The 21,425-nt window shown below is 44.9% G+C and overlaps 2 protein-coding genes across 3 annotated transcripts; both read left to right on the top strand.

Annotated features, from left to right (window-relative positions):
* Positions 1–179: 179 nt before the first annotated feature.
* Positions 180–5,048, top strand: EBP (EBP cholestenol delta-isomerase). Of its 2 annotated transcripts, XM_016218449.2 has the most exons (5): positions 180–318; positions 1,192–1,547; positions 3,272–3,308; positions 3,437–3,567; positions 4,554–5,048. In XM_016218449.2, the coding sequence occupies exons 2-5, from the start codon at positions 1,247–1,249 to the stop codon at positions 4,775–4,777; spliced, it is 693 nt and encodes a 230-aa protein (XP_016073935.2). In that variant the 5' UTR covers positions 180–318; positions 1,192–1,246; the 3' UTR covers positions 4,778–5,048. The 2 variants fall into 2 exon arrangements, with proteins under 2 accessions (XP_016073935.2, XP_087669564.1); XM_087813438.1 differs by lacking the exon at positions 180–318 and having other exon boundaries at positions 425–1,547.
* A 2,907-nt stretch (positions 5,049–7,955) lies between these two features.
* TBC1D25 (TBC1 domain family member 25) lies at positions 7,956–20,424 on the top strand. Its single transcript, XM_016218396.2, has 6 exons — positions 7,956–8,136; positions 9,689–9,798; positions 10,743–10,897; positions 18,102–18,229; positions 18,365–18,553; positions 18,830–20,424. Exons 1-6 carry the CDS (start codon positions 8,014–8,016, stop codon positions 20,189–20,191), a joined length of 2,067 nt encoding a protein of 688 aa, XP_016073882.1. The 5' UTR covers positions 7,956–8,013; the 3' UTR covers positions 20,192–20,424.
* The last annotated feature ends 1,001 nt before the right edge of the window (positions 20,425–21,425 follow it).

Raw genomic sequence — 21,425 nt, 5'->3', positions numbered from 1 at the left:
CAAGCCAAGACTCGTTGCTGGTACCTTTGGCAGAAAACGCCCACCCACTTCGGCACACCCCGCCTTCACCCACCTCTAGATTCTGGCTCAGTCAACAATGAAAATGGCACCACACGTAAGGGCGGGGCCGGCGGCACACAGAAAGCTCCTATTGGTTGAGAGCGGCACTGGCCACCTCCCCAGCCCCTCCATTGGCCAACTCCATAAGACGAGGAACCTGTGAGGAAATGGGTCTGAACTAGGGCTGTGACAGAGCCCACAGGACAGCCTTGAGAAAGCCCGGACCCTGCAGGAGAGGTCGCTGGACAGCGCCGCTGAGTGAGTGCCCCCTCTGCCTCGCCTGCCACTCTATCCCCTACCTCTCCACAGGTAAACGGCCGGCCACAGGCGCGCCTGCAGGAGACCCTTCCCCCTCCAGCCCGCCACCTTTCCACCCAACCCCACGCGCCTGCGCGAGACCCCCTGGCTACCGCGTGGTCCTCCGGAGCACAGAAGATCCTCCTTCTCATTGGGCAGCTGGACTAAAGGGTTCTAGTTCTGATTGGTGGTCTCCGTATTTAACCCTCCTTTTCTTCTTTAAGCACCGCGCGGTAGACCTGTGCCTTCCGCTTTCCTATTTCTTGCAGTCTGCTGATGGTGTGCCGTGTTGCGGGAAGCACTTGGCTTTCCACGCACTGAACCTGAGGATTGTAGTTCTCATTAGTCTTCTCTCTTCTGTCCTGCAGTTTCCAGGACTGCAGAGAGGGACTTGCTCTCCGCTGAACGATGCAGGACAACTGACTCCTGCAATGGGACCCAACCAGTTGTCTGTGTCTCCCAGCAGCCTGTGACCCCTGAGGGCATGGACCAGGCCTAGTTCCTGTGTCTACCCTTACCAGGGTGTGACCTGTGAGGGCTGTGACCTATTCCGATTCTTTGCCCACCAGACTGTGACCAATGAGGGCAGGGACCGGTCCTGGTTCTTGTATTCCTAAGCTGACTCTGACCCTGAGGGCAGGGAGCTGGTCTGGTTACCACATCGTATGGTTCACAGAGGGCTGGAACAAGCTTTCAGCCTTTCTGTGGCCTTAAAACAGCATATAATTAGATCTTGTTTTTAGTCCAGTTTTATAAGTGCATTTACATTTCTTATGATAATAAACCATTTGGATTTGATTTTATGATCTCATTCTGTGCTTTCTATTTGTTCAGGTTTTTCGTTTCCTTCTTTCTACTTATCCACACACAGCTATCAGCCTACAAAGACATGGCAACCAGTGCTAGCCCCTTGCACCCATACTGGCCTCGGCACCTGAGACTGGACAACTTTGTGCCTAATGACTACCCTACCTGGCATATACTAGCTGGCCTCTTCTCTGTCTCTGGGGTCTTAGTTGTGACCACGTGGCTGTTGTCAGGACGTGCTGCCACCATCCCACTGGGGACCTGGCGACGACTGTCCCTATGCTGGTTTGCAGTGTGTGGGTTCATCCACCTGGTGATTGAGGGCTGGTTCAGCCTGTACCACGAGGACCTTCTTGGAGACCAAGCCTTCTTGTCCCAACTCTGTGAGTCCTGAGTTCTTTCATGTGCTGTGGGAGGGAATTTTTCCTGCAAGGATTGGCTTAAATGTTTACCCACCTAACAACTTTTCTTCTATTAATTTATTTAAAATTTTTATTTAACTTTTTTGTCACATATATATTCACATGGTTCAAAAAACAAACCATTTAAAGAAGTATGCAGTGAAAATCTACCTTCTGTCCACCAAGTTTTCCCAGTTATTAGCCACTGTTAATAATTGCTTGTTTTATTCCAGGGTTTATTCATACATAAATTACACACAGAAGCCTCAGTTTGCTCAGTTGTAAAAGAGGGGTAATAATATTACCCAAATATGTGTAAGGCACTTAGAACAGTGTTTGCCAAACAGTAGATGCCATGTAACTATTATTATTATTATTATTATTTGGCAGACAATAGATGCTATATAACTGTTTATTATCATCATCATCATTTTTATTTTTCCCTTTTATGTAAACAAATGGTAACATGCTATATACACTTCTGAACTTTGCTTTTTTAAACCAAGTCACTCCTCATCAGTTCATAAAGAGCTTTCAAAGCATAGATGTTACAGAATTATTTGACTTGTCTAGCATCGGTGGGCATTTCCCCCAGTCTTTTGCTGTTATAACCAATACTCCTTTTTGTCCTCATGAATAAAGCTGCTGTGAACATTGTTATAAGTCTTTGTGTGGAGATCTGCTTTCATTTCTCTTGGGTAAATATGGAGGAGTGGCTGGGTTGTATGGTAGATATGTGTTTAACTTTATAAACTGCCAAACTTTTCAAAAATGGCTGCACCGTTTAATATTCCCACCAGCAGTATATGAGAGTTGTATATCCTCATTGACACTTGGTATGGTCAGGTGTTTCTTAAATTGCAGTCCATCTGTGGATGTGAGTGATATCTCATTGTGGGATTTTAATTTGCTTTTACTTAATGATTAAAGAAAGTTTAAGCACCTTTCATCTGTGTATTGACCATTTGGAAATCCTCTTTAGTGAAGAACCTACTCCATTCTCCTGCCTGTTTTTATATTATGTGATCTGCATTTTTCTTATTGATTCTCTGCTGGTGCTTTCATTCATTCATCTGTTCACTTTCATTCTCTCTCTCAGTCCCTCCCTACCCCCTCTCTTTCTCTCTCTCTTTCCCTCTATCATTGGCTACTTAATTCACTCCATCATCTATACCTGCCTGCTTTTTTTGTTGTTGTTAATCCTCATCCAAGGATATTTTTTCGGTTGATTTTTAGAGAGAGTGGAAGGGAGGACAGGAGGGGGAGAGAGAGAGAAACATTGATGTGAGAGAGACACATCAGTTGGTTGCCTTTGAACAAGCTCTGACCAGGGCAGGGGAGATCAAACCTGCAACCCAGGTACGTGCCCTTGACCGGGAATCAAACCCAAGACCCTTTGGTGTGCGGGCCGATGCTCTAAACCCTGAGCAACACAGGCCAGGCAATACCTGCCTCCTTTTTATTCTATAGATAATTATTGAATACCAGATAATTATAGCAACACTTACTGTTCTATGTCAGGTTTGCACACATATCTTATATACATATATTAACTCTAAAATCCAAATAGCTGCCCCATTTCAGATGAAGAAATGGAGGCATGGAGAGGTTATAAAGCCTGCCTTATTAGATGGGCCCTCAGCTCTCACAAGTCTGAGTTCCTTTTCCTGCCTTTATTCTTCATGTGTGTCTCTTGTCTTCTTCAGGGAAAGAGTATGCCAAGGGAGACAGCCGATACATCCTGTAAGTATTTGCCTCTGTCAAAGGAGACCTGAATTGGTTTGGGGGAGGGGTGAGTCAGGGAACACTAATGGGGTGCCCTATGGTTAGAGCACAGTGCTGCCAGTGTCACCCCATCCTTTCTCCTGCAGGAATGACAACTTCATGATATGTATGGAGACTATGACGGCCTTCTTGTGGGGACCACTCAGCATTTGGGTGGTGGTTGCCTTTCTCCGCCAGCAGCCTCTTCGCTTTGTCCTACAGCTTGTGGTCTCTGTGGGTGAGTAGAGGGCCTATACTGGGTGCTGGAGGGATTATCGGGGATGTACAGATCCGATAAGGCGCATCCGTGTGGGTGGGATCTCTCAATTGTGCCCGTCCAGGGCTGAGTCAGACTGAATGACAAACTCCCTAAGGTTTTAGAACAGCCATGCCCCTCTCAGCCTGTGTTCTCAAGTGGGAAGTGTTCATTTCTCCTCCTCCATCACAGTCTCTTATGAAAGTTACATGAGGTGGCCTATGCTGGCAGGAAGCCCTTGAGTCCTGTAGGCTCAGGATTTTGAGCCTCTTTCATCTGAGATTCAGTCCTCTTGTGTTCTTACGTTGTTAGCTTTCTTTAGTTCTAGAAATGTGAGTTCTCTTTAGTCCTGGAATCCTCAGCTGTCTTGAATGAAAGGATTTTGAGCTTCCTTAAATTCTGGAGATACGTTTCTAAAGTCTTCTTTAATCTATTGGTCCACCCTCAATCTCTGTTTTCTTTTTTTTATTATTATTGTTCAAAATATTACTGATATCCCTCAGTAAAAGAACCTTAACTTAAAATGATATGAGGACAGAAATAAGTAAACAAGCAAACAAAAAAGAAACAATCAGGAATATTGTTGGATATTTAGAAATATTAAGTAAATACTATTAATTTATTTTAGGTATGATAAGAATATTTGATAATTTCTGTTAATATTTTAGGTGTAATAATGGTATTTCATAATATTAAGGAATTACTATTAAAGATTTCATGGGTGTGCTAAAAAAAAATTCTGGAGATATGAACTCTCCTGGGTTCTGAAATTCTCAGCTTCCAGTTTCTGGAATTCTCACTTTTCTGATTTTTCAACTTTTCAGCTATATAATCTTAGCTCTCTGAATTCTTAGCTCTCTGAATTTGGGAATCCTAAGTGCTGAGACCTCAAATGATGACTTGGAAAATGCCTTGGAATAGCTCCTCCTCCTCATAAAGTTTCCTCATTTCCCTTCCACCTCCCACAGGTCAGATCTATGGGGATGTGCTATACTTCCTGACTGAGTACCGTGATGGATTCCAGCATGGGGAGCTGGGCCACCCGCTCTACTTCTGGTTTTATTTTGTCTTCATGAATGCCCTGTGGCTGGTGCTGCCCGGAATCTTTGTGCTCGATTCTGTGAAGCAGCTCACCCGTGCCCAGAGACTGCTGGACGCCAAAGCTACAAAAGCCAAGAGCAAGCAGAACTGATAAGTGATGGACTGCGCTTGAACACTGGCTGATGATGAACTCTCAACCTGCCAGAATAGTCCAATCCTTGCTCCCACAGGTTGAAAGGACAAAGCAAATCGATCTGTCATACTCAGGCTGATGGGTGGGCACCAAAAGGGCCAGCAACAGGGAAGAAAGGAGCTGTGTGGAGCCACTGCCAGGAGCTGTTGAGACAAAAGTCCAAGAGAACCTAGGAGGTCTGCAGTGATGGTAATTTTTAAAACCATGAAATAAAATGTCTTGACCCTAACACTGAGAGATCTTTAATTACTGACCCCAAAGACACCTCTATCACTCACTCATTCCACAGACCACCATTATCTCAGCCATAGATTCCCATCCTTATCACATACACCTCACAAACCCCCATCACTAACCCCAGAGATTCCCATGGTAGCTGATTAGATTCATGAGTCACACACCTGCAATCTCTTTTAAGGACTGATCTTCTACCCATACCCTTGGTGTTCTCTCCAGAACACACTTTCTCATTTTTTTGCAATAGGGACAGGCTGAGAATTTTCCGAACCTTCAAGTTCTTAAATTTACTCAATCTCTTGTCTCCTGATTAGGCACCCCACAGATACCCTCACCTCGAAGACCCCCAAGTACTCCAAAAAAACCCATCACTGACCCCACAGACTCACCCATCACTACCCTAAGGATTCCCATCATTTACCCCAGAGACCCCACAAAACTCACCCCCACAGACCCTCCCATCACTCACCCCATATACCCCATCATTAACCTTTAAGATACCTATCACTCTCTCCACAACAGCCTTTCATTTGCCCTCTAGACTACCCATCATTCACCTCACAGACCTCTATCACTCACACCACAGACCCTATCACTTGCCTAACAGACCTCCCATCATGTACCTGACAATTCCATGACTCACCCTATAGACTCCCCCCATCATGTATCACAGATCCCTATCATTTACCCTATCGGCCTCTCATCACACCCTACAGATGCCCCATCATCCACTCTTTAAACTCGCCATAACTCACCTTGCAGAATTCATCATCATTCATCTCACAGTCTTTGTCATTAACCTCAGAGACCTTCAGTCATAAAACAAATGGGTACTTGAGGAATTTTGAGGAGGTGACAAAGAATGAATAATAAAATTACAGATACCTCTACCCTGGCTCCAGGTGTCCTGTACAGAGCAGGACTTCAGTTCCAATCTTGGTTCTGCTTGAGCCTGCAATATAGCTTTTGAGAAATGCTTCACGTTTAAGGTCAAAGCTGTGAGTTACTTCCTCATCTCATATCCATCACTTACCTCGTAATTACTTAAGGCATGCTGGCCTTTCTCTTCCTCAAACACACCAGGCATAGCCCTACTTTCCATCCATTGCACTGTCTACTCTCTGTGTCACTTACTATCCCCTTGACCTTGAGGATGTTTCTTCCTGACCTTCAGTGCTCATCTGTAAAATGCTAGTAATACCTTGTAGGGTTTTATGCAGGTTAAATGAATTAAAATATGTAGATGGTCTGGCATACAATTTGTATTTGTTGAATGGAAGAATAAATAAATGAGAGAGAGTTCTCTCCAGGACCATGGTAAGGACCTCCTTTTTTTTTCTTTAATATATCTTTATTGATTTCAGAGAGAGGAAGGGAGAGGGAGAGAGAGAGAAACATCAGTGATGAGAGAGTCGTCATTGATCAGCTGCCTCCTGTACGCCTCCGACTAGGGATCAAGCCCACAACCTGAGCATGTGCCCTGACCAGGAACTAAACCTCAATCTCCTGGATCCTAGGTTGATGCTCAATGGCTGAGCCATGCCCGGCCGGACAGGACCTCCTTTTTTATTTTGTTTCCATTATCTTTCCATCCAAGGCTCTCTCCACAACCAAGACAGAGGCTTCTGACCATATCATACCCACATCTAAAACCTGTGCTTCAGTGCCCTCAGGATAAACTCCAAGCTCCAGGCTAATGTTTTGCTCATACCACCCTATGATAATTTTAATGAAAAGCAGACTCTCAAACTCCTTGTTTCCATAAAAAAATAAAGCAGTGCTGTAAGAAATATTTTTGATTCCAGCACATGGGGCAAAAGAAATGTGCCAATAACCCTCTTCCGGCTTTCAAAAAATTCCCCATTATTTATACATTCCAGAAAATAGATGTCAATATTAATACCAAGGCAACAAATTATTTTAAAAGATACCAAAATAGAATTGCAGTCTTCTTTATAAAAAGTTAATGTTAAGGGTAGCAGCCATACAATACCAACAATAGCTGAAGTCCAGGCATCTTACAGGACTCCTTTATTAGAAATTACATTTGAAGAAAAAGAAAAAATAATAAACACGAAAAAATACAACACACACACAAAAATTGAATTTGCAAGAGCAGACTGTATTTTGCCCAAACCATATGGATGTGCAATGAAGTGAGGAGAATGCCCTTTTGCATTTTTCCATACATAAAGTTTCTCAAAGGAATCAGATATGTTCAATTGTTAGCTGATATTTAGTGGACACGCACCATTTAATAACAGGATCGACCTCAGCATGCTGTCCTTGAGGATTAAATAAAATGAAAGCGAACTAAAAACTAAGACCTCCAGAAAGCATAAAAACGGCTTTTTTGGAGAACAAATTACAAAAATTTAAAATGTACAGCTCCATGAATTTTCACAATGTGTAAACTATTTTTTAAAAAGATTCTGGAAAAAGGGTTATTTTTCCATTCAGCGGATTCATTTGAAGAGAGGGCCACAGCATCTGAAAGAGATGACATCATCTGTAAGCTGAGGCAAAAGGCTACTTGGAGTAGGCTGTGGGGGGCCTTGACGTCATCGCTCAGCAGCTTCCTTTCTCCGCCCACTTCCCTCTGGAATGGGTCATCACTTTAACACTAACTAGGTGAATCCGGAAGTAAACTATACAAACAGCCAAACCACGGACAAGGGGAGGCGGGACCTCAGTAGGCGCCTGCGCACTGGCTGAAGTGAGGCAAAATGCCCGGCGCTGGAGGGCGGGGCTCCTGGCAACAGTATTCTGTGCGCACGCGCAGAAGCAACCTCCACTCAGCCAGGTGTGTGTGTGGTGGGGGGGGGTGCTAGGGTCGCTCAACGCCTTCTGCGCCTGCGCCCGGGCGCAAGGTGGGGCTGCGGGCGCCGGCACTCTGGAGTACAAGCAGGGGTAGTGGGGCAACCGTCACCCGTCACCCTAAGGAGGGTGGCGGCAGGATGGCGACGGCCTCTGGGTCCTCGGATTTGGCCGGCTCCGGAGCGCCCCCGTCTGGCGGGGGAGTCCAAGCGGCGGCGGCGGCTGAGGAGGAGGAGCGAGAGGTGGTACGGGTCCGAGTCAAGGTGAGGTTGGCAGCCGTTCAACTAGCCTGCCCGAGCCTCCCAAGGGAGGAGAAGGCAGTGGCTGTCATAGGGTGGAGGGCGGGACCTGAGATTTGAGACGTTACCTGAGGGGCGAGGCTGGAGGGCCTAGTGATGGTGGCAAGGGGTGGAGTAGGCTGGACCTGGGAATGCGGGGGCAGGGCTGGAAGGCGTGGAGACTAAAACTGGGTGTGCGGAGATTTCGGTAGAGAAGAGGGGCTATAGGGATGGAGGAGGAGCCTTAGTAGTTGAGGAGTGGGGCCCAGAGGAATGGGGTGGGTGTCGCTGTCAGAAAAGGAGGCGCCGAAGTCAGTTAACATATGTGTTGAGTGCACTTTTGTGCAAGTCGCCACCTGGTGAGGGAGACAAACAGCTAAATAAATGAGATGCTTCGGACAGTGGTGAATGTCATGAGGAAATAATGAAAAAGGTTCTCAACTAGGGTGTTACTTTAGCCAAGGTTGTACAGGGAGATCCCCAGAGAGGTAATGAAGGAGCCGAGACTCGAATTAAAAGGAGTCAGCATGTGCCTACCAGGGGGAATGAGTGTTCTAGGCAGAGGGAACAGCAAGGGCAAAGGCTGGGAGGTGTGGATGAGCTTGGCATGTGCCCCTAGGTTCCGATATTCCTGGATCCAAGAGAGTGAGGGGAAGACTGGATGAAGGTGAATCAGAGAAGTGAGAGAGGGGCAGATTGTGAAGGCCCTTTGGTGTGTACTCTGAGTAAGAAAGCTGTTGCACTAGTTCCAGCAAGCAGTAATGGTGGCTCAGACTAGGGTGGTGGCATTGGTGGTGCTGAGAAGACGGTAGATTCTGGAGAGAAGGAAATGGATCACTTAAATATACTAGAGGAAGCTCTAAGGTAGAGGTTTGGGAATTAAGAAAAGAGATGATACCTGAGCTGTGAGTGAACCACTTGAAGAAAGTGGGAAGGACCTTCCAGACAGGGGGATCAGCAGAAGCAAAAGGCCTGAAGCCAGAATGTGTTCAAAGTAACTTACAGCAGTTTGGTAGTACCAGAGTGTAAAGTTCAAAAAAACTGCTGGGAGAGAGGCTGGCTGGGTCCTACAGGCCCACCTGTTGGGGACCCTTTGAAGATATTTAAGCAGGGGAGCATTGTAGCTTGATGTGCTAGATTGGTTGCAGCATGGAGGACTGATTTAATAGAGGCCAGACTGTACGTGGTGATCCTGGCAACCATCATTGATGGGTTATAGAGGGAGGATTGGGTGCCTGGACTATTGCAGTAGCCTCCTCCTCACTAGACCTCTGCTTTCTCCCTTGCCCCCCACAGTCTGTTCTAAGGAGAGCAGCCAGAAGGATCCTGTAAATCTTAAGTCAGACCACATCCTTCCTCAGCTCAGAACCCTCCCACGCTCCTGCCTCACTCAAATAAAAAAACAATGTCCTCACCATCGTTCAGAACACCCACCTTGATCTGGCCACCACCGCTTCTCTGACCTTGCCTCCTACTGCTCACTCTTCAGCATGGTGATATGGACCCTGATAACCTACTCTGTGTCTTCTCTCCCCAGAAATGTGAGAGCTTCTTGCCACCTGAATTCCGCTCTTTTGCCGTTGACCCCCAGATCACCTCACTTGATGTGTTGCAGCACATTCTCATCCGAGCATTTGACTTGAATGGGTGAGTAAGGGGATGCTGGTGACTGACCATTGGACTACCCACCTCAACAGTGATTGTTTGGCTTTTTTATTGTTGTTTGGTAGGTTATTTGTTTGTTTTATTATTATAAGTAATCCCACAGTGAACAGCCACATATGCATATCTTGGAGTATTTGAGGAAATCTAGTCATAGGATAAATTCCTAGCACTGGTATTGCTGGATTAAAGGGTGTATGCTTTTAAAATTTTCAATGGGTGGTTCCAAAATTCTCTCCGGACAGATTTTACCAATTTAAAATCTCACCAGTAGCATATAAAATATCTGTTTCCCTTACACCCTCACAAACACTGGTTACTAGAAAACACAGGAAAATTTGCCAATCTGACAGATGAAAAGTGGGGTCTCTTGGGGGCAGGTGTGATGGTTATTTTGTTGTGGTTATTTTGGAGGAATACATATACATGGTAACAAACTCAAAGAGTACAAAAGTGATGGGTATTTAGGATATTTCCATGGTTACAGTAGTCGTCACACAACATACTTCTTTACATAGTTACACCAGTATATCTGAGAACAAATTCCTAGTTGTTATTTGACTTTCTTGCATAAACATCTTTTGTTGTGAAAAATGACAATCATAAAGATTGCTTTTTTTAATGCAGTAAGAAGGCTGCTTTCTTTCCACTTCTATCCTTCAACTACCGTACTGTTACCCTCCCTAGAGGGTACCAACATTTTACCAGTTTCCAGTGTGCGCTCCAGATACAAGCAGGTGTGTGTCTGTTTCTGTGTTTGTGTAACAAAGTAGAGATGAACGAGCTGCCCTCATTCCTTAGCACAATATCTAGAACATAGTAGAAAGTTGTTGTCAACACCATCTACCTTTCCCTGATTCTTTTGGAAACTGTCCCTGAAGCCTCCAGGGCACTGGGGCACTGAGAGCTGCCACACCTCCCATGTCCAGGAAGAAGAACTTTGGCATCAGCTACCTGGGCCGGGATCGGCTGGGGCAAGAAGCTTACCTCTCACTCTTGTCTGACTGGGACCTCAGCACAGCCTTTGCCACTGCCTCCAAACCTTACCTGCAGCTGCGTGTAGACATTCGGCCCACTGAGGACAGTGAGTACCCAGTGTCTGGGGGGTACTGCTCTGGGACCTATCCTGTCCCCATAGGATGACACCACCCCTTGCAATACACTCCCTCACAGTCAGCTAGGAAGCAAGGTAGCCTAGTTTCAAGCCCTGGGTTGGCCACTGGGCCTCAATTTCTTTACCTGTAGAGATAAGGGTATCTTAGGGCTATCAAGAGGATTAAACAGAGAAATTCATGTAAAATGCCTGTAATGGTGCATGACTGCATAGTGAATGCTCAAAAAGTATTAGCTCTAATAACAGTAATTATCACATTATATTTACTATTGTAGCATATAATTTAGTAATATGTAATTATATAATGCAATATAACAATAGAGCTATAGAATACAAAATAGTATGCTTCAATTCTAATAATATGTTAATGTAGCAATGCTGATTATAATAATGGCAGTTGTATTTATTTATTCACTTATCCTGCACTCATATTCCTTTGTTTGTGTTATTGCTCACTCATTCATTTGTTCCCTTGATCTCTTAGCTACTCTTCTCATATTTATTCCCCCACTCTTGCCTATGTTGGTCCCTCAGAGCACACACATTCACCCAAAAATAATATGTATGTACATGGAGAGAACGAAATGAAACAAATGTGGCAAAATTGTGACCAGTTAGGGGAGCTAGGTGAAGGTTGTATGAGTGTTCAATGTATTCATCTTTTTAACTTTATTGTAGATTTGAATTTTTTTTAAATAAAAAGTTGTAGAATAGAAGATGTGGTTCCCAGACTCAGGGAAATCCTGTGGCCATTTGGGACAACTGAGGCATTTTATTGACATCATAATAATATAAATAACTAACATGTGTTAAACACTTGGGGCCGTTTTACACACATAATATTCATTCACTGGATTGTCAAAACAGTCCTGTAGAGGAGGGCCAATTGTTATCCCCATGTTATAGATGAGGAAACTAAGGCTCAGAAAGGGGACAGAACTTGTCCATGTCAGACTGTAAGTAGGGGAGCAGGATTTGAGCCCAAGTTATGGCTGAAATGGCTCCCCAGTCTTAATCATTTGATTACAGAATTTGGGGCTTGCTAAGATTGGCAGCCTTCAGAAAAAGAGACAAGAGAAAAAGAGATAGAGAGTGAAACAACAAGAGTCAGAGAGAAAGATGGTGACAGAGACAGGCAGAGAGACCAATGGAAAAAGACAGGTAGCCCTGGCCAGTGTGGCTCAGTTGGTGGTAGCATCGCCCCTTGCACCAAAAGGTCCTGGGTTTGATTCCCAGGCAGAGCACATACCTAGGTTACTGGTTTGATCCCCAGTCGGGGCATGTGCGGGAGGCAACAGATTAATGTTTCACTCTTTCCCCCTCTCCTTTCCTCTCTCTAAAATCAATAAAAGCATGTGCTTGGGTGAAGATTAAAAAAAGAAGACAGGTAACCAGAGATACAGGAACTTCTGCCCCTGAATAGCCCTATGTGTTTAGGCCAGTCTCTTAACCAATTCCTCGAGCCTCATTTTCCGTACCTGTAAAATAGACATAGTAGCACTATTTCAGTAAAGAAATCAAATCTGCTCAGCTAATAAATACATGAAGAAAACCCCAACTGCATAAGAACTGAGAGGAATGCAAATAAAGCAAGGAGACAGACACCGATCAATTTGGCAGAAAGACATTTAAAAGTGGTTGTTTTTTTTTAAGGGAATCAACTTTCCAGTTATGATGAGTTCATCTTTTCCTCCTGTGTCTTATTTATCAAATTCCTGCATTTACACATGTTTGTTCCTAAATTCCTGATTCTCTAACACTGATCTCTGTTAAATCTTAAGCCAGTCCCATGTTGTTTTAATCACATAGCTTTATGATATATTTAATGAGTTCTTTTTTAAAAATATTCTGTGTACTTACTATTCTTTTCATTTAATAGAGTTAGCTTATCATTCCATTAAAATCCTGATGGGAATTTGGAGTTGCATTTTTTTTTGGAGTTGCATTTTTAAAAGAAACTAAATTTTAATTACCCATTAAATACATTCTCCTTATTAAAAATGAAGGCATTTCAAATATTAATGTTGAAGTCTCCTGAAACCACTATGCCTATCTCAATCCCCTGCCCTTTTGCCCTGCAGGAACCACTTTGATTAGTTTGAATGTAACCTTGCAGGTCCTTTATTTATTCATGCATGCACACACACACATACACACAGAAATGTATCCACATATAGAGATACTTAAGTATATTTGTATGTATACACAAATGTATATACTTATAACATAAATGGTATCATACTATACATTAATAAGTATCCAATAGATGGAGCATTTGTTATAAATATTATTAACGGCATTCTTGTGATTGTGTTTATGATAGTGAAAGCAACAGGCATGTTGTGACTATTTGGATGGTCCAGTCCCTCTTTCTGGGAAGAAGTCAGTTTCTGTCACCTCTACAATCAGGACATTAACAAGCCTAGACCTTCGGCCAATTTATGCATTTTTTATATGAACCTTTTTTTTAAATAACCACCTATTAGATGTATTGCAAATATTTTTTCCCGGCTTACCTTTTGTTTTATGGCTTTGTCTGTGGCATCTTTTATCTATCTTTTTCTTTATGATTTCTGAGTTTCTCCTTAATTTGGAACTTCTTCCCCATCCGCAAGTTACACAAGTGTTCTCTTACATCTCCTAATATGCTTGTTACTTTCTTTTTTACATATAAATCTCCACTCTGTCAACATTGTGATAACTAGATGTAATTTTTTATTTTATTTTTTAAAAGACTAGTTTATTGATTTTTAGAGAGAGGAAGGGAGAAGAGAGAAACATCAATGTGAGAGTGTAACATCTACCAGGGATTGAGCCTGCAACTCAAGCATGTGCCCTAACTGGGAATCAAACCAGCAACCTCTGGTGCACTAGATGACGCCCAACCAACTGAGCCACACCAGCCAGGGCTAGACATAGCTTTTTTTTAAAAAAAATTCCAGACAATTAATTATGTCAGTATCATTTATACATGTTATTTATTTATTTATTTTCAGAGAGAGAGAGAGAAAGAGACATCAATATGAGAGAGAAATACCAGTTGGTTACTTCCTGCACACACCCCAACCAGGGATCGAACCTGCAACCTTTTGGTGTACAAGATGATGCTCCAACCAACTGAGCCACACCAGCCAGGGAAGCATCATTTTTCAAATAACCACCTTTTCTACATTGATTTGAAATGCTACTTTTTTCAATACTGAGTTCCCATGTGTACTTGGAATTATTTCTGGGCTTCCTATTGCATTCTACCAATTGGCTCTCTTTGTCTATTGCTATACTAACAACATATTTTTATCACAGGGCCTTTGTGGTAAATTTTAGTAAGGCAAGCAGTGCCATCCTCCCACTATTCTTTTTCTTGACTCTTCTTTTTCTTAATTATTCTTAAATGTGAATTCTTTCATATGAACCTTAAAATAATTTTTATCTAGTTCCAGAAAAAAAAACATTGGATTTCTGATTGTCATTACACAGGATTTATGTATTAATTTAGGGTTTGAGAAGTTGGACAATTTTATGATGAGGAAATGTAGTACATACAGCATATATTATGTAATACCGCATGCAGGGCCTGAGGCAACACCCTGTAATGAAACACTTGGGTGTTTCTTCGGGGAAATGTGTGCATATTCACACTTAGTGGGTTACATAAAAACTATATATAGTCTCATGTCAGTTCAGATCAGGTTTTGCAACTAGACGAGTTTGTGCTTGTAGAAATCCTTTACCCAATGGTTTCTTTCTTTTTAAAATCAATGTAGAATATCTCTTTTTTCCTGTAATGTTTTTGGCTTTGAGTGGTGTTTTTTCTGACATTCTTATTGCTAATCTTTCTTTCTATTTGTGTTTGCCAGGCATACCTTCAGGCTTCTTCAATTTTCATCCTTTCTTTGTCACCTAGTTTTAAGTATATCTCTCATAAAAATCCCATAGCTGGATTTATGATTTTTTACACAATTGACAGTAAAATCTTTAGACCACTTTTCTCCTCCAGTGTTTCCCACCCTCCCTGGCCTTTGAAATGAAAGCTTTGGAGCACTTTATTTTTTTCATTAATTTTTGGGGGGAGAGAGGGGGAGGGAGGGAGGGAAGGGGAGAGAAAGATTTATTGTTCCATTTATTTATGCATTCATTGGTTGGTTCTTGTATGTGCCCTGACTGGGGATGGAACCTGCAACCTTGGTGTATCAAGACTACGTACACTCAGACCAACTGAGCTACCCAGCCAAGGCTGGAACACTTCTAATTCTAATTTTTCTTCTGATCCCTAACCCTTAACTCTGGGTTTCCTTGATGTGGTAATTTTTGTTTCTTTTTCTATTCCAGGCTATCATTATCTTTTTTTTATAGTAGGTTGCTTATGTTTCAGGAATGCTAAAGTAACACTTAAGATTACAAACTCTCCATCACATTATCTCTGTCATTTTATGTTTAACTATATATATTACAAACTTGTGGCCTATCACCATTTACCCTTCCTTTGCCTTCCCTACCTTGAGCCCTCATAGTCATTCAATAGTCATTTCCTTTGAGAACTTCTTTGTTCACTTCCAATAAGGTATGTGGGCTAGATATACTCTAGTGACCAAAAACATCTTTCTTTGGCTGCCACAGATATGTACTGTTTTGGCTGGGCATGGAGCCTTTGGATCTTAGGCCTTTCTTCTCAGCGCTCCATAGGTGCTGCAAGCCACCATCCTGCTTCCAGAGTTGTGGAACAGAGGTCCATCAGCATTCTGACCTTTCTGTTGTAAGCAGCTTATTCCTTGTCTTTGGAAGCAGGCAAGAGTTTTTCTTCCTTCCTGGAATTTGGGTATTTCACCAGCATCTAGATAGAGTCAGGGAGGCCTGTTGTATGTGTTGTTTTTTAAATAATCCTGTCTAAGACTTGGTGAGCCATTTCTTCATCTCAAGGACATTCTCCTTCATGCCAGTGTGATTATAATGTCTCTACCTGATCCCCTTTCTCCCCTGTATTTCCTAGTATTTGGTATTTGCATTTTAAGTCTTCTGGACTTGCCCTCCAGGTCTCTCTACTTTTTTACTCAATTCATCAAGCTTTAGCTCTGTGACTTGAGGGGGTTCTTCTTGGTCTTTCAGACCATTAGTTTGACTTTCCTCATTTTACCCATTCAGTAGTGTGACCTCTATTTTACCTGTTGTGTTTTAATGCTCTAATGTTTTAGAAAGACCACTCTAGCAGCTGTTGGGAGAGAGTAGAGAGGGACACAAAGGAAGTAGGGACTGATTAGGTGGCAGTTTCAGGTAAGAGATGTGGTGGCTCCCATAGGGTGACAAGGTGAAAATGAGAGAAGAGGTGGAATTAAAGTACGTTCTGCATGCAGGAGCCACAGGGCTTAGCAATGGTTTGGCCCTGGGAGTTGAGAGAGTGGGAGGCAGCAAGGATGTCTGTCAGGTTTCTGGCTTAAGCAACCTAACAGATAGAGATACTGTTCACTCTCATGAGAAAAAGAGGAAGAGGTCATGTGCAGAATGGCTCTCAGGCTCCCCTTTTAGGCCCCTTAGGTTTGCAGTGCACTGTGAGACATCCAGGGAGGGGCAGTGACATCAAATGTGGTCTAGGATTTGCTTCCCCCTCAGCTCTGAAGGAGAAAGTACAGTGAACTCCATGGACATGCTGCTTAGGGATGGCACTTGCCTACAGATGACAACGGATTAAAAGAAGCCAAGTTGATTTGTTTCATATAGTAGAATTTGAAAGCCATTGGATATTGCTATTGTCAACTTAGCAGCTCTGTGGTGCCAGGGATGACATCTCCTAAATCTCTCAAACTTAACCTTCAGGTGGCCACTGCAGCTTCAGTCACCACATCACATTTGAGGCAGGTAAAAAGGATGCAAGGGGGTTTGAAGAAGTGAGAGAAGGGCCCTAGCCATTTGGCTCAGTGGTTAGAGCATCGGCCTGCAGACTGAAGGGCCCTGCGTTTGCTTCCAGTTGCAGGCTCGATCCCCAGCCCTGGTCAGGGCACGTGCGGGAGGCAACCAATTGATGTGTCTCTCTCACATCGATGTTCCAGTTTCTCTATCTCTCTCTCTCCCTCCCACTCTCTCTGAAAGGCAATGGAAAAAATATCCTCGAGTGAGGATAAAAAAATAATATAAAATAAAATAAGAAGTGAGAGAAGGAACAGACTCCTGCTGATGCTCCAAGGGCCAGAACTGGAGAAAGTCAAGCATAGCATTGTTTCCTCTGTCTAACATACACAACATACGTCTTCCAAATCTGTCTGGGCTCTGGAGTAAGGTAAATGAGGTTCACATCCCGGCCCTACCATTTCCTAGCTGTAGAATCTTGGCCATTTACTAGTTGTTCCAACCCTTTTGTCATCATCTGTAATGGTCATGGTTGTCTATACTGATTGTGGGAGGAGAATATGAGATTAAGAGTTTGGGTGCTCCAGCTTTGAGCCTGGGCTTCAAATTTTGGTCTTTCACTCACTAGCTGTGGGGTCTTGGACAGCTATCTTTATCCTGACTGTGCCTGTTTCCTCATAGAAAGAGTGGTGATAATAATAGTGCCTAACTTATAGGATGGATATGACTATTAAATAAGCTAAGCCTTGGCTGATGTGGCTCAGTTGGTTGGAATGTCATCCCATGCACCAAAAGGTTGTGGGTTCAATCCCAGTCAGCACATACCCAGGTCATGGGTTCGATCCCTAGTGGCGGCATGTGCAGCAGGCAACCAATTGATATTTCTCTTTCACATCGATGTTTCTCTCTCTCACTCTTGCTCTCCTTTCCCCTCTCTTAAAAAATCCATAAAAAAATTTCAACTCTAAAAAAAAAAAAATAAGTTAATATTTACAAAGGGCTCAGAACACTTCTTGGCACTTAGCACTATGGAAATGTTGTCTCATGTTATTATTTATATCAAAGCTAAGCCCTTGTCACAGTACCTGGCACATAGTAAATATTACTATTAGAATCTGCCCAGCCATTTTGTGAGATGGTTACCTAATATAAAAGACAGCCTAATAGAAAAGAATTATTTATGGCTCTATTTTTTGCATGATTTAGATGACATGGAAAGAGAAAGTGGGAGTCGCTCATTGCCCTGTGGTTGCCTGGCTTTGGTAGGAGAGGAACCCATCCCTGAGGTGTGGTGTTCTCATCCCCATTCTCATGTTGCTTCACTCTGTGTGTCCAGGCCCACTGCTGGAAGACTGGGACATAATCAGCCCCAAGGATGTCATTGGCTCCGACGTGCTGCTGGCTGAGAAACGGTCATCACTGACAACAGCTGCCCTGCCCTTCACACAGTCCATCATCTCTCAGGTGGTTTCAGGGACTTCCAGGCCCAGCTGTGGTTGTAGGGCAGGGCCTACCTGGCTCCCCTAATTCTGAGCATGCTGGTTGGCACCTGCCCCTAGTCTGCCCAGCTGACCAATGGCCTCCCCACCTCCTTCACAGGTGGGCCGCACCTTGTCTAAGGTCCAGCAGGTGCTGAGCTGGTCATATGGGGAGGATGTCAAGCCTTTCAAGCCACCCCTGAGTGATGCTGAGTTCCACACATACCTGAACCATGAGGGCCAGCTCTCCCGTCCTGAAGAGTTGCGTCTGCGGATCTATCATGGTGGTGTTGAGCCCTCCCTGCGAAAGGTGAGCCTCCTTGACCACTCGTTGGATCCATCACTCTTACAATCATGAGTAGCTCATGACACACATGCAGTGAACCACACCATCATGGGATGGCGTGATGATGTTCCATGGCTATAAGTTCTCCTTCACAAGGGGCTAGGAGTCAGAGGTGGGAAGGCAGACTTTTCTGAAGGAAGATAGAGGTCCAGGGCAGGTGGGTGGGTGGTGACAGATACACCCTGAGATGTGGCAGCTCACCTGTAGATCCTAAGCCTCATCCTTTTTGTCCCTGGCAAGGTGGTGTGGCGGTACCTGCTGAATGTGTACCCAGATGGGCTGACAGGCCGAGAAAGGATGGACTACATGAAACGCAAGAGTCGGGAATATGAGCAGCTTAAGAGCGAGTGGGCACAGAGAGCAAGCCCTGAGGACCTGGAATTCATCCGCAGCACGGTCCTCAAGGATGTGCTGCGTACCGACCGGGCCCACCCCTACTATGCGGGGCCTGAGGATGGCCCACACCTGCGGGCACTGCATGACCTACTCACCACCTATGCCGTTACCCACCCACAGGTGTCCTACTGCCAGGGCATGAGCGATCTTGCCTCACCCATCCTTGCCGTCATGGACCATGAAGGCCATGCCTTTGTCTGCTTTTGTGGCATCATGAAGCGCCTGGCTGCGAACTTCCATCCTGATGGTCGCGCCATGGCCACCAAGTTCGCTCACCTCAAGTTGCTACTGCGACATGCCGACCCTGACTTCTACCAGTATCTGCAAGAAGCTGGTGCTGATGATCTCTTCTTCTGTTACCGCTGGCTGCTGCTCGAGCTCAAGCGCGAGTTTGCCTTTGATGATGCCCTCCGCATGCTTGAGGTCACCTGGAGTTCACTGCCTCCCGATCCTCCTGAACATGAGGTAGAGCTCATCGGACCCCCAAGCCAAGTGGCAGACACTGGCTTCGGTAGCCACAGGGGGCGGCCTGTGCGACAGAGGCACATGTTGAGGCCTGCCGGTGGGGGAGGCAGTGCATTTGAAGATGCAGTTGACCACTTGACCATAACCAGCCAGGGGCCTGGTGGCGGGGGGCGTCTCCTGAGACAAGCCAGTCTGGATGACTTCCAGCAACTCAGGGATAACACTGGCCCCAGGAGGGACCCTCTGGTCCAGCTTCCCCACCCGGTTGCCCTCATCAGCTCCAAGTCCCTCTCTGAGCCCTTGCTAAACTCCTCAGACCCACTGCTCTCCTCCTCTTCCCGCCCTGATTCCCCATCCTCCTCATCTCCACCATCCTCCCAGGAGGCCTCACCTGCTGGTGATGTGGCTGCAGGATCCCCCTTGATGCCAGAGGTGGGCTCCCCACAAGACCCTGGGAAGTCCCTGCCACCCCCACACCCACTGGGCCTGCCCCCACCCCAGGAGTTTGGCCAGGGGAACCCATTCATGCTCTTCCTCTGTCTCGCCATCCTGCTGGAGCACCGTGACCACATCATGCGCAACGGGCTGGATTATAATGAGCTGGCCATGCACTTTGACCGCCTCGTGCGAAAACACCACCTGGGGCGAGTCCTACGCCGGGCCAAGGTTCTCTTTGCTGATTACCTGCAGTCTGAGGTGTGGGACTCAGAGGAGGGAGCTGAGGCCACAGCCCCATCTTGATCAGGCTCCTTCCAGCCCACCAACAGCCCCATCAGATCTCCATTCTTTGCCATGAGGGCCTCCATATGAGACCCTACCACCCTGCCTGCCAGCCCTAGACCTGTTGGAGCATGGACCCTCCCTCTGCAGGTCTGAGGTTATGGAGCTCTGTTTCGGCACTGTCCCATTGAGGCTACAGCCTCTTTTCTGTTTTTGTTCCTTTGTTTTTAACAACTGTACTTTGCACACATGAAGGTCACTGTGGTCTGTTTATTTCTCTGCCCTCTTTCTGGTTTTTGTTATAGATGGAGTCCCCAGGGGCTCTTTACCTGATGGAGCTGAAATACTTCACTTGGTAGAGGGTGGGTCATGTGGTGCCTTCTTCCCCAGTGGTGGGAGAATGGATGCTGAGAATTGGTTCTAAAAGATGAGTCTGGGTTGCCCTAGCCAGGTTGGCTCAGTGGATAGAGCATCGGCCCGTGGACTGAAGAGTCCTGGGTTCTATTCTGGGCAAGGGCATGTACTTCGGTTGCAGGCTCAATCCTCGGCCCGGTTGGGGTGTGTGCAGGAAGCAACCAAACCATGTGTCTCTCTCACATTGATCTCTCTCTCTTTCTCTCTCTCTCTCTCTCTCTCTCTCTCTCCCTCCATCCCTTTCTCTCTCTCTCCCTCTTCCTCTCCCCCCCTCCCACTCTGAAAAGCAATGGGAAAACTACCCTCAGGTGAAGATTTAAATAAATAAATAAATAAATAAATAAATAAATAAATAAATAAATAAAATAAAAGATGAGCCTGGGTGGAGAATTGCTGGAGGAAGACTTGAGGCCGTTGTGTGGTACATTTGTCTCCATGTAAGGGTCTGGATTGTAGCTGTGAATATATGTTTTCAGGACAGGCCCCTGAATGAGGAATGAGAGAGTTCCTGATTCACAAAGGGCAAGTTTCATCACAAAGGATGGGCAGTATGGGCTACTTAGAAACATTGGGCCAGCCACCTCTAGCCTTCCACATGTCTCCAGTTCTAGATCCAGACCCTTCCTTGTGTGTCTTCTGCACTAATACTGGCAGTCCTAGGCAGAGGTCTAAGGCTCCTATTCTTTTCACTTGCTTTGGGTCTAGCTTGAGGGACTGGCCTTGCCATGCCTAGGGCTCTAAGCCCTAAACTGGATTTCCAGCTTGTTGGGTACCTGTCTTAATTGTTTCACCAACACACACCTTTTATTTGCCTTCTCCATCTCACTACTGTGAACAAATA

The sequence above is a fragment of the Miniopterus natalensis genome, chromosome X (genome assembly GCF_054644295.1).
Source record: "Miniopterus natalensis isolate mMinNat1 chromosome X, mMinNat1.hap1, whole genome shotgun sequence".
Classification (NCBI taxonomy): domain Eukaryota; kingdom Metazoa; phylum Chordata; class Mammalia; order Chiroptera; family Miniopteridae; genus Miniopterus; species Miniopterus natalensis.
Note: the sequence above shows the minus strand (reverse complement) of the source record. Positions and strands in the feature narration are given on the sequence as shown.